Genomic DNA, 15,060 nt, shown 5'->3' with positions numbered 1-15,060 from the left:
TTTCCACAAGTCCTCTATAAAGATAGACTTCAATGTTTGGGCTATTTGATTTAGAAAACAGGCAAATAAGGGGGTTTATAGAATTATATGGAGTAGAGAAAGTAGAGCAGTGCAATAAAGAAGCTCCACTGAATTCAGTGTGAGTTACTTCCAAGTAATATGTACTGCAGCCAAAGAGGGGTTAACTTCTTTCTTTCCTTAAGGAGAAGAAACGCAGGCCATGCAATGAATGTGAATCATGGCAGTTTCAGGATAGACAAAAGGAAAGTACTTGGATTGAGGGGGTTATTTTGCACTTCAAAAAAAACCTACATCAAAATTTAGGGATAGTGACCTCTTAATTGTCACCTTAAACAACTTCTGATTAGGATCTCTAGTCCACTGTGTGGCTTGATTCACCCCTTTTTTGTTTTAGTTTTTGAGAAAAGGAAATTTAATTCATGGCTAGCACAAAGTCTACTGGATCTATTTATCTGAAATTGAGCAAATTCAGACACCCATATTGGGGCTGAAACATCCCAAAATTCCATGTGCTTATGTGGAAATTCATATATATATATATATATATATATATATATATATATATATATATATATATATATATATATTCTTTGATAGATCTACTTGAAAAAAAGCAAATTGCACTTGTGGCTAGCACAAAAGTCACTGAACTAAACTATTTGACATTTGGCTGTTTGAATCACCTCCATATAGGCTGCTAGCTTTTCCAAATTTCTTGTATTTCTCATAAAAACTAAAACTGTCATGGCTGTTTCTGTTTTCCAATGTAAGTCAATGGAAAAATATAAAATCCAAATAACTTGGATTTCTGAATCTTGATTTGGATTCAGATTTTGAAGCAGGTGGAATTGCATTTGAATCAGTCCAAAGTGGATCGGGACCAAATCCAAAGCTCTGAATCAGCCTCTGAATTCAGTTCAGAGCATGAAATCCACTGATGCAAGGTGGAAAATTCCATAAAGAGCTCTCCAGTGGAAGTCAACATATGAGGCCATACTTTTAGATGTATAAATGTTTGTGCCTTTCTAACTGTTGGTCACTCTCCTTGTATTTTTGTACATAGGCCCTAAAATATTATTAAATGAGTAATGTGTACAGGTGGTGGTGATCATCATTATGGGATGGTGGTGATATTATGTCTGCATTGAGATTTTAATAGCTAAAGATGCTTCCAAAAGCTATACTGTTTAAAGGACAGAATATATTTATTATATTTATATCCCATCCTTTTAGTGCTTATACACTACTTAGGGCAGGTTTCAACACTTAAAATCAAATATAAAAAACAGTAACACCCTTAAAAATGAGTGTGATGAACCAGGGACATTAAATTGTGTAGCTGGTTGGAAGTAATTTTATGCAGTGCAGTAACTTTTGGATAGTATTTTTTTACATTGCACCAAGATCTTATGAACACCATTGTAGAGACAGATTTCAAAAAACATACATTAAAAACATACATTTTTAACTTATTGTGAACTGCCCAGAGAGCTTCGGCTATTGGGTGGTATAAAAATGTAAATAAATAAATAAATAAATAAATTCATGCACAACCCTAGCCAGCATGGTGATTGACCATGTAGTCCAATTTTAGGGGTCACTGGGTTGAAAAAGGCTTGTATGAGAGGTTAAAGGAAAATAATTTGGTTGTTTTCCCATTTTCATTTCACAACATACTTAGCCATTTTTGTGACTTCAAAAAATAGTCAATTTGTGACAGTTATCTGGGGCAGGGGGATGGAGCTGGTGGAAATCCACTTGCTTGGTCCCCTGCATGAAAGTCTGTGGTCCCCCACACTTGCCCAATTGGGCACATGCTGATTCGGGCAAGTGTTGCAGTCCCCATTGTTCTGCCAAGTTGCCATTTTGTGCAAAAGGGAAGCAAGGCTTGGCAATTTATATAAACTGTCAATTTGCAGAAATGGCAGCCATAAATAGGGTCATAGGTTCATTTATGCAAAATTGCAGGCTTAAATAGTCTAATTAGGGTAGGTTTGCCCATATGGTCTTGAGGTGTTTCTTCTTCTTTTTTAAAAAATATATATTTGGGTTTCCCCCCCACACACACAAGTTTTAGAAAGCAATGACAAACATTGAAAAGTGAGAATGTTTTTATTGCAACATTATTTTCCTTTTCTTGAATTCAAGAGGCTCTCTGTCTCTCTCTCTCTCTCTCTCTCTCTCTCTCTCTCTCTCTCTCTCTCTCTCTCTCTCTCTCTCTCTCTGTGTGTGTGTGTGTGTGTGTGTGTGGTTTTGCATACTTGTGCATGTGTGTGGGCATGCTGAAATGTGTGTTTTCATGTGTGGGTAGGTGTTTGAAAGAAACTTCAGGTTCCTGTCCAGCCAATAACCTTTCCTTTTTCACCCTGCCCTCTTCACCTTTTTGTCTAGAACCCATGCAACACTCTTTACTTCCATGCTTAGTGGAGTGACCCACTGTTTTGGGTAACCAAAAGTCCTTGAAGTCTCTGTCTCAGGTGTCAGAATGGGGTAGGGGGAAGGGAAGTGGCATGATTATCCTGAAACCTGAGTTGAACAATAGATCCAATTAGAATTTCACCCCACTTTGGTTTGGAATTGTGTCATTTAGTTTACTGAAATATTGCTCACAACTAAAGACACCAAACACGCTTTTGGGGGGGGGTGTTGTGGGGAGTGTTGTGGGGGGAATCTACAGAGCAATACACAAACACACTCAGGGCAAATACTATTAGTGACCCAGGCCAGGTCTACACCAACCAGGATATAACATTTTGAAAGTGGTTTGAAAACATTTTGTGGAGTGAGTCCTGGGCCCCAACAATTGTCAATACTATTAAAACTGTTATAAAGCAGTAGTGTGGATCCTGCCCCAGTGCCCCATGTGATTACTAGGTCCTGAGAATGAGCCTTATCATGTTTTGCAAACAGGTAGAAAGGTCTTCCAGAATGCCCTGACCATACCTGCTGCTGCTCCTTCCACTGATGTGTACTATCAACTGGAGGATGTCCAGTACATATACAGAAAACAGGCCACTGTGCAGGAGAACAAAAAAGAAGACACTGGGTATGTGCATGCATTATTCATCAGCAGTGCATAGTATAGACAGACTGGACTAAATCTTGGAAAGTGAATGGGTGCATGTTAACATTTATCTTGGCAAGTGAGCAAGGGCCTGGGGTATATTGGATGGAGGGGGACTCTTTTCTGCCCATTCAAATTGATGGCCCACCTCTGCTGCTCAGACAATGTAGTCCTCTGCAGTTCTGTTGCATCAGTAAAAGATTATTTAGGATTTGCAGGGACTAAGATCCTAAATTTTAGAAGTATTATGAGCACTCATACTACTCCCATGAACAAATACATTGATTTATTATCTGGCTCCAAACCAAAGTCTTTAATTACTAGCCTTGCCATGACTCATTGCCATCTAATTAACAGCATGGCATCACCCCTCCCAGATATGACAAACATGTATTCCTCTTCAGCAATGCCCCTGGGATTGAGCAGCTGTGAGTTGAATTCCCCATAGTTATCACGTACTATAATTAATTCTGGTTTTTGCCAAATCCCCTGTGGAGTTCCAGTAACCAAAAGCATAACTAGTAACAAAGACTTTGAAGGTAGGTACAAATATACCCCAGTACAATTTGGAACCAAGGCTAGGGAGTAAGAACAGACTAGGTTCTGACAAATTGATTTCTGACACTTTACATTTTATGCTACCTGGACAAGGGCTGTTGACAAATAAGGCTGTATTAATCTCTTCTTGTGTATGTTTCCTGTCAGCACATTTCAATCATGGGTACTTTAACGATAGCACTGTAAATCCAAATCTGTGGCCAGGGAGAAGATTTCTACTGAGGATGAGGATATTTGTGATATTACTACTGGTGCTGCTGTCTCACATGTTGTGCAAGGCTCATGCTGTTAAATGCAGGGTTGAGGACCCCCAACCTTCTCTTCAAAAATATTCTCAGCCTGGACATCTCAACATAGGTGCCATTGCTTCTCAGAGTGTATTCATCACCACCGATCAAATTCCAGAATTCAATGAATCTCCAGAACAACTAACATCTGACTTCCTCATGTAAGGAATCATTGATTAATTCCTCTTCCATATAGCTGTGTAAAGGTCATGTTCTCTAGATACCATAAGGTGTTGGTAGGCTTCAGTAGAAGCAATAGGAGCAGTAGTTTTGATGGCTACAGCTTAAGCTACATGTGTTTTAAATGCTGTGTTTTAATGTGTTTGTAATATTATACTTTAATATTGTGAACTGCTGAGAGATTTTACTATACTCACCAGTACATAAATGCCACAAATAAATAAATAATAAATACATATCTAAATGTTTGCCATTTCCCTGTAAATCCATACTCTGCATCCCCACTATAATGGAACATCATTAGTCAGTTTCATATTTCCAGCTACATGCCACACACTTTAAATGCTATTCCTGTTTTACACCACTATCTTGATTTCTGTGGCTGTTTCCAAATATCATCAAGGCTATCACTTCTGTACATAATTCTAAGCTTTTATTTCAAATCGAAATGGCAGCCCAGTTGTGGAATGCCCTCCTCTTAGAGGCCCAACTGGTGCCAGCACTAGCTTCATTTTGGTGCCAAGTTAAGACTTGGCTTTTTAACAAATTCACCAAGCCTGTACATAAATTTAATTGTTTTAATTGGTTTTACTGTTTTTAAATTCTATACTAGTTTTAACTTCTTAATTGCATAATTTGTTTTTAGCTGTGTATATTGTTTTATATTGTTTGTATGATTTTACCTGTATGCTGCCCTGAGAACCTTTGTGATATAGGGTGGGATATAAATGTTTAAATAAATAAATAAATAAATAAATAAATAAATAAAATTTAATAATAAATAATAAATGTGAGCCACTCTGGGTTTTTTTGTTCTTTGCTGGTTGCAACCATAAAATATCATATATAACTATAGAAATACTGCAAAACAAATAATAATAATAATAATAATAATAATAATAATAACAACAACAACAACAACAACAACAACACATCTTGTGGTATCAAATGCAAATTTTGTTCTAGGGTTGTGACGAAGAATTACCAACACATCTTGGCCTTGGTATTTGCTATAAAGGAAATTAATGAAAATCCCCATATTTTACCAAATGTCACCCTGGGATTTAATATCTATGATAGCTATTTGATGGCGAAATGGACCTATCAGGGCACAATGCAACTTCTTTCCACAAGGAACAAGTTTGTCCCCAACTACAAATGTGATATCCAGGATAATCTAATCACAGTCATTGGGGGACTATACTCTGATACCTCCTATCAGATAGCAAATGTTTTGGGCATCTACAAGATTCCACAGGTAGGAAGCTGACCCAAAATATTAACACTTTCACCTGATTTACAGTGCAAGCCTACATGTATCTAGTCAGAAGTAAGCCTCACTTAGTTCAATTAGACTTACTTTCAAATAAGTGGGAATAAGATTGCAGCATTTTGGGAGGATTTCATGTAATCAGAAAAATGTATCTTTAATGTAAATGCCCAATTTAGTCCAAATAAAACAATGTTTATTATCCAGTCATATACTGGGGGTGGGGGGAAGAGAAATCTTGTTATAACTTTATTCATGTTGCATCTATCAATCTCAGTTTAAAGATCTTCATGCATCTTAATTCCAATATTGTTTACACTGAAGATTAATGTATATTTTATTATTTGGCCAGTGTGAGAGCCATGTCTCTGTGGATGAATCCCATTCCACTCTGGTAACATCTTTAGGGAGGAATCAGAATACTATGCTGAATGGCATGGTGTTGTTCCATCTCAATGTTACATTTCCCTGGCTAGGATGGGATCAGGATACTGTAACATGGAAAGGACCAGCATAATTTGCTTGTTCAACCTACAATCAGCAGTAGAGCATTATGGAATCTTATCTTGTCAAACACACACACACACCAGAATCCTGAGCCAAACATGGGATAATAATATAACAAACACACTGAACAAAATGAAAAACCTGGCAGAGCAGAAAATATAGTGTTTAACATAGGAATATAAGACCTAGTAGTCATAACAGTTTGGGGTTGTTATGTGGGGACAGCTGTTACAATTTAATAATTGCACCATGAGAAGCACACACACAAACATATAGATCTATTTGATTTTGAAAATATTTCTATCTATCCTCCCCATCAAACATGTCTTTAGCTCTTGTATGGGTTTGCTCCAGGGATGACTGATAGTATCCAAGTCCCTGCCTACTTTCGGATGGTCCCAAATGAAGCCTATCAATACAGGGGAATTCTCCAGTTACTTCTCCATTTTGGGTGGATATGGACTGGGTTAATTGCTGACAATAAAGAGAATGGAGAAAGGTTTGTGCAGAACATACTTCCAGATTTTTCTGAGCATGGTGTTTGTTTTGACTTCATAGAAATATTTTCCAAGTTACGGTTTTATGATGCAATGGACGAGATGAACAAATGGGCATACAGGATATATGATAAAGTCATGAGCAGCAGAGCCAATTCTATTGTCTTTTACGGAGAAGCTAATTCCATGATAACTTTGAGATGGCTGCTAAATATACCAAACATGCAAGATGGTATAAAAGAGCCAAAGTATAAAGTGTGGATTCTGACAGCTCAGATGGAATTCACATCAATTATCTTACAAAAGGGTTGGGGGATCGCTGCCCTCCATGGAGCCATATCATTTGCAGTTCACTCCAATGAGTTACCAGGCTTCCAAACATTTATTCGAAGCCGAAACCTCTTCAGAACAAAAGAAGATGAATTCCTAAAGATCTTCTGGGTCCAGGCATTTAGCTGTGAAATCCCAAATATGGATCTCAGTGAAGAGAATGAGAATATCTGCACTGGAGAGGAGGGTCTAGAGAACCTTCCTGGGACTTTTTTTGAAATGAATATAACAGCCTACAGCTACAATATCTACAACTCTGTCTATGCTGTTGCCCATGCTTTACATGCCATGTATTTTTCCAAATCCAGAAGAAGAGAAATGATGAATGGAGAGAAAGGGAAACTTCAGAATCAGCAGCCATGGCAGGTAATAGCATCAACACTCTAATCTGAGAATTGGCTCATGTATTACCTGAAGTGATGTGATTGCTACTACCAGATACTGTATGTGTCTCCAAACACCAGGCTTGTTTGAGACAAATTGATCATATAGGTTAGGTTTTAGATCTTGTTACTTCCACACAAATATTGCTGGTTCCCATGCCATTGCAAGTCATATGCAGTGGAAGCTGCTGGGGGCATGAATCCTCTCTGGATTTCAGGCAGAACCAGTCAAAACTCTAAAGGAGCATCTAGAATTTTTTTAGAGTTCTGACAGGTTCTGACCGGAAGCCAGAGCAGATTCGGTACCTCATTGATATCGAAGCCACCAGCCTCCAGTTCTATGAGAATATCATTATTCTGTTAGTAAAATAAATGATCTAATTAATGTAGATTATTGTTCCTCACTAAATTGTATTTTGCAGTTATCTTCTCTTTATCAACAAATAACGACATTGAGCCCTCTCTGCTTTCACTGCTGTGATCCGTGAACTCCTTCATAGGCAGATTCACATTCTTACCCCACTCACTAAGGGATGAGCCCCTTTTCCCCTTTCCCTTGAAGAATCAATATGGCTGCAACTATATATTCAATAATTGTTTTTAACTGATATTTTACTGTCTGTGCTTTTATTGCTTTTAATGTATGCTTGGTGGTAAGCCACCTAGGTAGGGCTTCTGCCGAGAGGCAGCTAAGAAAAGTTTTAAATAAATTAAATAACAATACAAATATGGAGATTTGTTCAAATCAAACTAGGGATCAGTAATGAGGTGAACACAAATATGTGTTTGGCAATTCACAAATATTTTCAAAAGGCATTGGTTAATGACTGCCCTTTCATTAAGAACTTCAACTGGGGGCAAGCTGGCATGCTTTGTGAGTAAAAATGAAATCCTCATATATCTCTACCATGTTAACTAGATGTAAACCCACAGGTTCACACACACACACACAAATCATACACAGTGCCACTTAAAAGCCTGTTAAAGAATGTATATTCAGGGTGCCATTTTGGAGCTTTTAAGTGGTGTATTGGAGGTTGGCGTGGGAAGAAACCTCTTTCATGGATTAAATTAAAAAGCCTAAATTTTATCAAGAACCTGACACAAAGCACTCCAGATCTGAGATTTGGCAGCGTGTTAGTGTTAGAAATCTTTTTGGTTGAGGCATCAATTTGATTGAAAAGTCAATTGAGAATTCTGAAAAAAATAAAAGGAAAGGAAAGGAACTCAGATATGGCATGGGAATTTGGGCTTATCTCTAATATTTAAACTATAGGTGTATGTTCAATAAAATGTGCAGCAAATGTGTATATATTGAATGTTACAACAATATTTCAGTGCCTATGGTCCAAATGCATCTTTTGTAACTTCTTCTTCTTCTTCTTCTTCTTCTTCTTCTTCTTCTTCTTCTTCTTCTTCTTCTTCTTCTTCTTCTTCTTCTTCCTCCTCTTCTTCTTCTTCTTCTTCTTCTTCTTCTTCTTCTTCTTCTTCTTCTTCTTCTTCTCCCTTTTCAATTTAGCTCTACCATTTTCTGAAACATGTGTCATTTAACAACAGTGCTGGAGACAAGATTTCCTTCGATCAAAATAGGGTATTAGTTGCAGGATTTGACGTTATAAACTGGGTCACATATTCAAACCAATCTTTTTTTAGAGTAAAAGTTGGAAAGATGGATACCCAGGCTCCACCAGACCATGCATTCACTATTAATAAGGATGGCATTGTATGGCACAGTCGGTTTAACCAGGTAAGTCTTTAAAAAGAGCCATTCTGGGAAGAATCTCAATGTTGATGAAAATGAGGTTTGTCAGGCAGCTGTAGAACATAGTGATAGACTATTGTGTGTCACTTTTGGTTCTTTACCTTCAAGTTTTCCATTTTCACTTTTCAGATTATCTTTAGTTTAGTCACAGGCAGGATCTACACTACAGCTTTAAAATGGTTTATAACAATAGTGACAATTGTTGGGTCCCCAATCCCACTTCATATACAATTTTCAAAGCATTTTCAAAGAGTCATATCCTGCTTAGTGTAGATCTGGCCACACAAATGGCTCTTTTTCTGTGGTACAAATGAGATGGGGAGCCCCCCTGAAAACTACAGGTTTTTAATGTGCAAACTATAAATATTAGTCTTATGTTTTTGCCTCTAAATCAGCCAGAGGCCACATACAAGCAATCTTTTATTTCAAGAAATGTGTTGAATATTGGACTAGAATCAAGCATACACTATTCTTGCGTCTTAGACTTATCACACTGATAGAAGTCTCAATAATACTGTGCATTGCAGTGTGGAGGTCAATAAATAAAGAGATGAGACATGTACAGCTGGGTTTAAATAGGGCCACATTTATTAAAGATCTGCAAATGTAGAAATCCTATCGGACATCCAGTATGGCTTGTTTACAGGCCTTTCTAAGTTCAGTAAGCCATTCATGGCCCATGGGTTGGTGCTGAGCCGTTCGCCCTCCCCACAGGCCTGCCCCTTGTGGGGTAGGGAGACCTTCCAGTGTCATCCCCAACCCAGGCCACAGGGCTCTGGGTGAGTGAGAAGGGTTGGCCTCGAAGATGTCTTATCTCCCAGCTAGGCTGCAGGGCTCAAAACTGGGAGCCCTTGTTAGATCAGTGTTCTTTTCACCCAAGGACGAAATCCAAACAGCCCTTAAGCACGACTCCACCATTCCAGCGACAGAGGGTTCAAAAGCGCTTTATTGATTAGTAATCAAGGCCTGGTCTCTTCAAAGGGAGCAATCAGACAAAAGACATAGGGAATACAGTACAGTATTTGAGCTTGCAAGGGGCAGGGCCCAGTAGCAGCATTAACCAATCAGAACATAACACGGGGGCATAGCTAATTATGATAAACAGTTCTGTAAACAATACCTTTGGCCTGACAGTAAGTTACAGAAGTTAACTTTGACACAGCAGCACTTGAGCCAGCTGGAGCCAGAGCTTTTGTTTATGTTAGATAAGAAGGATGCACTCAAGGAGACATTCTCGCATACAGGACATCATGACATTTTGCCTGCAATATGATGGCTACGTTACAGTTTCCTGTTAAAAATGGAGGTGGTTGTGCTAACAGCCTCAGATCTTATCGGTCACCCTAACACTGCCTGTGAATGCTCATTATTCCCAAATCCTGCTCTGGATGCCTGTTATCTAGCTGCTTATTAGCAAATGTGACCAAATTAAGAATCAGACAAATCAACCTATTTAATACTCCCCCATTATGGAGTAGGCAAAAAAACTCATGAACAATTCAGGACATGAGTAAAAAAATCCTACTCGGCCCCCTACTGGCAACCAGCAAGCTCACACCGCCTACAAGAAGGGAGGGAGCCGCACAAACAGAGAGGAGGCTGGGAGGCGTGAGCTCTCTTTTATAGCTTCAGTAGTCCCCTCCCAGCCCAGTGGTGCCAAACAGTGCCAAACCAATGGCTGGTGGGCATGTCTCATCCCTCTCCCCCACCCACAAAGGCCTCCCCATGCCCAGGCTGTGCCGGGTGTGGCAGAATGGCACTCATGATTAGAAAACTAGCATCAGGTCATTTGCATAGCATGTATGCAGTTGAAACTTAAGGGTTCCAAGCCTATTCTCCTGAACATTAAAGGCATTTCTCTTTCCTTGATGGACTAGACACAGCCCCTTTCTCTATGTAACGACCACTGCTATCCTGGATATAGCAAGAGGATTTTGGAAGGGGAGCCGCCCTGCTGCTATGATTGCATTCCATGTCCAGAAGGGAAGACATCTGACCAGAAAGGTGAGAGTTTTAATGTATAAATATTAGCAAACAGATTAGCTATCCTAGGATTTTTTATTTTTTTATTTTTAAAACAACAACAAAGGAGTTAAGCCACTTATACATTCCTTCATGTACCAGGAAGCATGGAAAACATAAGTTAGGGTTCCCACCTTAATTTCGCAACATGTAAGCTGTTAAACACATTTTTTCTTTATCCCATGTTGTGCTCATTTAAAGTCTCTATGCATTTACAGTTTTTCTTGGTCTTTCAGCCCCAGTCTTCTTCTTTTGTGGCCAAGGTCAGTGTTTCAGATAAATTTAGGGATGAAATGAAAATGCCTCTCCACTTTTGAAGCCCAATTGTCACACCATGAGTAATCTTCTTAAGAGGTAGGAGAAACGGTATGAAATTGGGAAGGTGCAGGGGGGCTTGCTAGGAAAACAGCAGTGGCATTGCCTTTTTAAAACATGTTTCTTAAAGAGAACACTCTACCGCTATGAGCAGCAACAGAGCTACAGAGAACATTTGCGAGTGCACTGACATTTTCCTTCACTGTGCCTTCCTAACGCCTGGCTAAACAAAAAGTAAAACTAGCAAAGTAATGAACCAACGTTATGCAAACATCAGATTGGCAGACTCTGTCTTCTTTAAATTTCTAAAGGTTTACAGTGCAATCTTATGCATGCCTACTAAGAAGTAAACCCCACTGAATTCAATGGAACTTATTTGATGTAAGTGTGTATAGGATAGCAGCCTTAATTAACTTATTTTTAGTAGGACCAAACCATTCTAAAAGCCAATCCATGTCTGTGGAGACATAAATGCAAATCTCACCTTTCTCTTAGGCCCCATTTATATGTGCATGGAGGGAAGGGGGAGGGGTTAGGTAAGGTGACTACTGCAAGGGGTCACACCACATGAGCAGCAACCACATGGTGGCCTGTGGTTCACTTACCCCTCCCTGCTCCATGGATAAATCAGTGTCTTCTCCCCATTGCCACTGGGTATCCCACATGTGTGGCAGTTGCTCCAGGCACTGCTATGTGATGGCTAATTGGCTACTATCGAGAATGTCCATTCTGGGTAGAAAACCTTTTCAGAAGTGGTTGATGCTGTTGCCAGCTGTCACCCTAGTTCACCATTTTTTTCCGTCTGCATGGCTGCTGCACAAGGAGCCTGACATCTCCATGGTTCATTACCATGCAGAAGGTGGGTAAGAGAAGTAGGTACCTGAACCACTGTTTGGGGGCGGGGACCCATGACATGCTAACCCACTGTGGATCACATTTTTGAGCAATCCACTGTGGGTTAGTTTGATGTCTGAAAAGGCCTTACTGACTTACCTGTCAACTAATTATGAAATGGACATGCACCAATATCTGCTTGTTCCCAGCCATGTACATCTGTAACTATTAACATTGTTCCCCCCATCTCTATACATACATTAAAATGTATGTCATTCAGTCTAATCAAAATGAAAGTGTATCAGCAACAAAAGGATTAATGTGCCTCAGCCCCAAAATGCTCTCAACATGATTATTCCCCCAACTTGCAGATTTGGGGCTGGAAGGCCAAGGGAGAATGTGGGTGCATGGAGGATAATTTCAGGCTGATTCAGGTGAGACACTTGTATGTCATTACTGCTTACATGGTATGGCATTTAAAGTAGGTAAGGACCTTTACTTACTATTTACATGGGGATTTTATTGGTGGATCAGGGAATTTTTAAGCACATAACCTCTTCTCTAAAATGTAAGGTTATTTGCTTTTAAAAAATAAAGTTGACAGAATGATGTCTTCAAAATGCAATTGGATTATGGCTCCATGAAAATTAGCATTTGTAAGTGCACTGAAAAAATTTCACACATATTATCTCAGTAATCTTTTGCATCAACCCTGTAAGGTAAGCCATTTTGTTACTATTGCCATGTTATTGCTATCCTTCTCATTATTTTTGTATAGTTTGTCCAATTGCTTAAAAAGTGTACTATGTAATGAAATCTATTGCTGTTTAGGGGTGGGAGCAAAGCTGAGATCAAATGTAGTCCACTGTTAGCAAACCCAGCCAATCAAATGAAAATGGAAGATATATTAATACCACAATGCCATATCTGCCTACTTAGAAGCAAGTCTCATTGAATCCAAGATGATGATGATGATGATGATGATGATGATGATGATGATGATGATATACTGCCTTTTCCCCAGTACTGGGACTCAGTGGATAAAGGATCCTTTACTAAGTGGGTAAAGGATTGGAAAACCCCCACATCTCTTGAAAAATTACCCAGAGCCAGAGACTGCAAATCATATCCTTTCATGGAGCTCTCCCCTGCTACACACACATGAACACATGGCATATACAACACATCCAGCAACACTTCACATGGTAACACACACAAACACACAATGATTCATTGATGAAGATGATACATTGGGCACATAGAAGGCTCCATTGGTTTTCTATATTGATGTGAGCACAATTAAACACTTCTTTTTCCTAACTTTCAAAGCCCCAAAGAGCTTCAGTTATGTATATTTTTGGAGGGTGGGAGTAGACCCAGGATCAAACAATGTGTTTCAGTGAACATGTCTGTTACCAAAAAGTTCTGTCCTAAATGTGATATCAATGATAATCCATATCATCTTCCACTACACAGAAGACTATATTGAAGCTTAACAACTTAAATATGGAATGTATAATCCATGTAAGAGCAATAATAATTTAAAAGTGATATATAGTGATTTAAAAATAAATATATCATAGTGACTTTTCTACTAAAGCAACTCCTTTCTGAGACTTGAACACTTCTTTTTCAGACATGGTAAGCTGTTTCCAGTGCAAAGATGGTCATTATCCAAACAAGTATCAAAATGGATGCATTCCCAAAGTTGTAACATTTTTGTCTTATAATGAACCTTTGGGGATTGGTTTAGCTATTAGTGCAATTTCCTGCTCATTAGTCACAGGACTGGTGTTAAGAACATTTATGAAACATCACAACACTCCCATCGTCAAAGCCAACAACCGGAATCTCACCTATACTCTCCTAATCTCCCTCTTCCTCTGTTTCCTGTGTGCATTGTTATTCATAGGTCAACCTAGTAAGGGGAAGTGTCTCCTCCGCCAACCTGCTTTTGGCATCATCTTCTCAATGGCTGTTTCTTCTGTGTTGGCAAAAACCATCACCGTGGTGTTGGCTTTCATGGCCACGAAGCCAGGTGCCACAGTGAGGAAATGGTTAGGGAAAAGGCTTTCAAACTCCATTGTTCTTGCTGGCTCACTTGTTCAAGTGGGCATTTGTACAGTGTGGCTGGCAATTTCTTCCCCATTTCCAGATGTTGACATGCATTCAGTGCCAGAAGAAATCATATTGGAATGTAATGAGGCATCACACACCATGTTTTACTGTGTCCTTGGCTATATGGGCTTTCTAGCAATTGCCAGCTTCACCGTGGCCTTTCTTGCTAGGAAGCTACCAGACAGTTTCAATGAAGCCAAATTTATCACGTTCAGCATGTTGGTCTTTTGCAGTGTTTGGCTATCCTTTGTTCCAACCTACCTGAGCACCAAAGGAAAATACATGGTAGCTGTGGAGATCTTCTCAATCTTAGCCTCCAGTGCTGGGCTGCTGAGCTTCATCTTTTTCCCCAAGTGCTACATTATTCTTGTGAAGCCTGAGCTGAACAATAAGGAACACGTAATAAATAAAAACTACTGATTAAATTTTTATGTGCCTCTCAGTAACTGGCTTCTATGGGCATGGCTAGATGGGGCAATATCCCAGGGATCATCCCTGTGTGTCCACATGACGCACAGGGGATCCCGGGAGCAGGGAGGGATGATCCCTCCCTTTCACCGGGTATGGCCCTACACTTTAATTCCATTTTTTCCTGCAGTCTCGGGATGATCCCGAGACTCCGAGAGGTGTGGGCCACTGTCCTGGTTTGTCCCAGCTCCTCACAAGTAAACACAAGGAGCTGGGAACCTGGCATGGGGGGGGGGAGCAGGTTTTTGTTGTTGTTGTTGTTGTTGTTGTTTGTTTAAATATGTATTGAGTTTGAGTGCTCATATGCTCTTTTTTGATTAAAAAAAAACACAAAATGGTGGGCGCAATGTCCTGTTCCTCGTGGATGTTGTGTACCACGTGTAGACACAGGACGATGATCCCGAAAGTAGGTAAGTCTGGGATCACCCCCTCTCTGGCCCTCTA

General features: G+C 39.5%; 1 protein-coding gene across 1 annotated transcript; it reads left to right on the top strand.

The window, feature by feature from the left end:
* Positions 1 to 765: 765 nt before the first annotated feature.
* LOC134405541 (vomeronasal type-2 receptor 26-like) lies at positions 766 to 14,568 on the top strand. Its single transcript, XM_063136785.1, has 8 exons — positions 766 to 787; positions 2,932 to 3,067; positions 3,942 to 4,091; positions 5,077 to 5,368; positions 6,220 to 7,080; positions 8,617 to 8,844; positions 10,737 to 10,863; positions 13,667 to 14,568. Exons 1-8 carry the CDS (start codon positions 766 to 768, stop codon positions 14,566 to 14,568), a joined length of 2,718 nt encoding a protein of 905 aa, XP_062992855.1.
* Positions 14,569 to 15,060: the final 492 nt, after the last annotated feature.

The sequence above is a fragment of the Elgaria multicarinata genome, chromosome 11, assembly GCF_023053635.1.
Source record: "Elgaria multicarinata webbii isolate HBS135686 ecotype San Diego chromosome 11, rElgMul1.1.pri, whole genome shotgun sequence".
Classification (NCBI taxonomy): domain Eukaryota; kingdom Metazoa; phylum Chordata; class Lepidosauria; order Squamata; family Anguidae; genus Elgaria; species Elgaria multicarinata.
The sequence above is the reverse complement of the archived record's forward strand: the minus strand, read 5'-3'. Positions and strand labels throughout refer to the sequence as shown.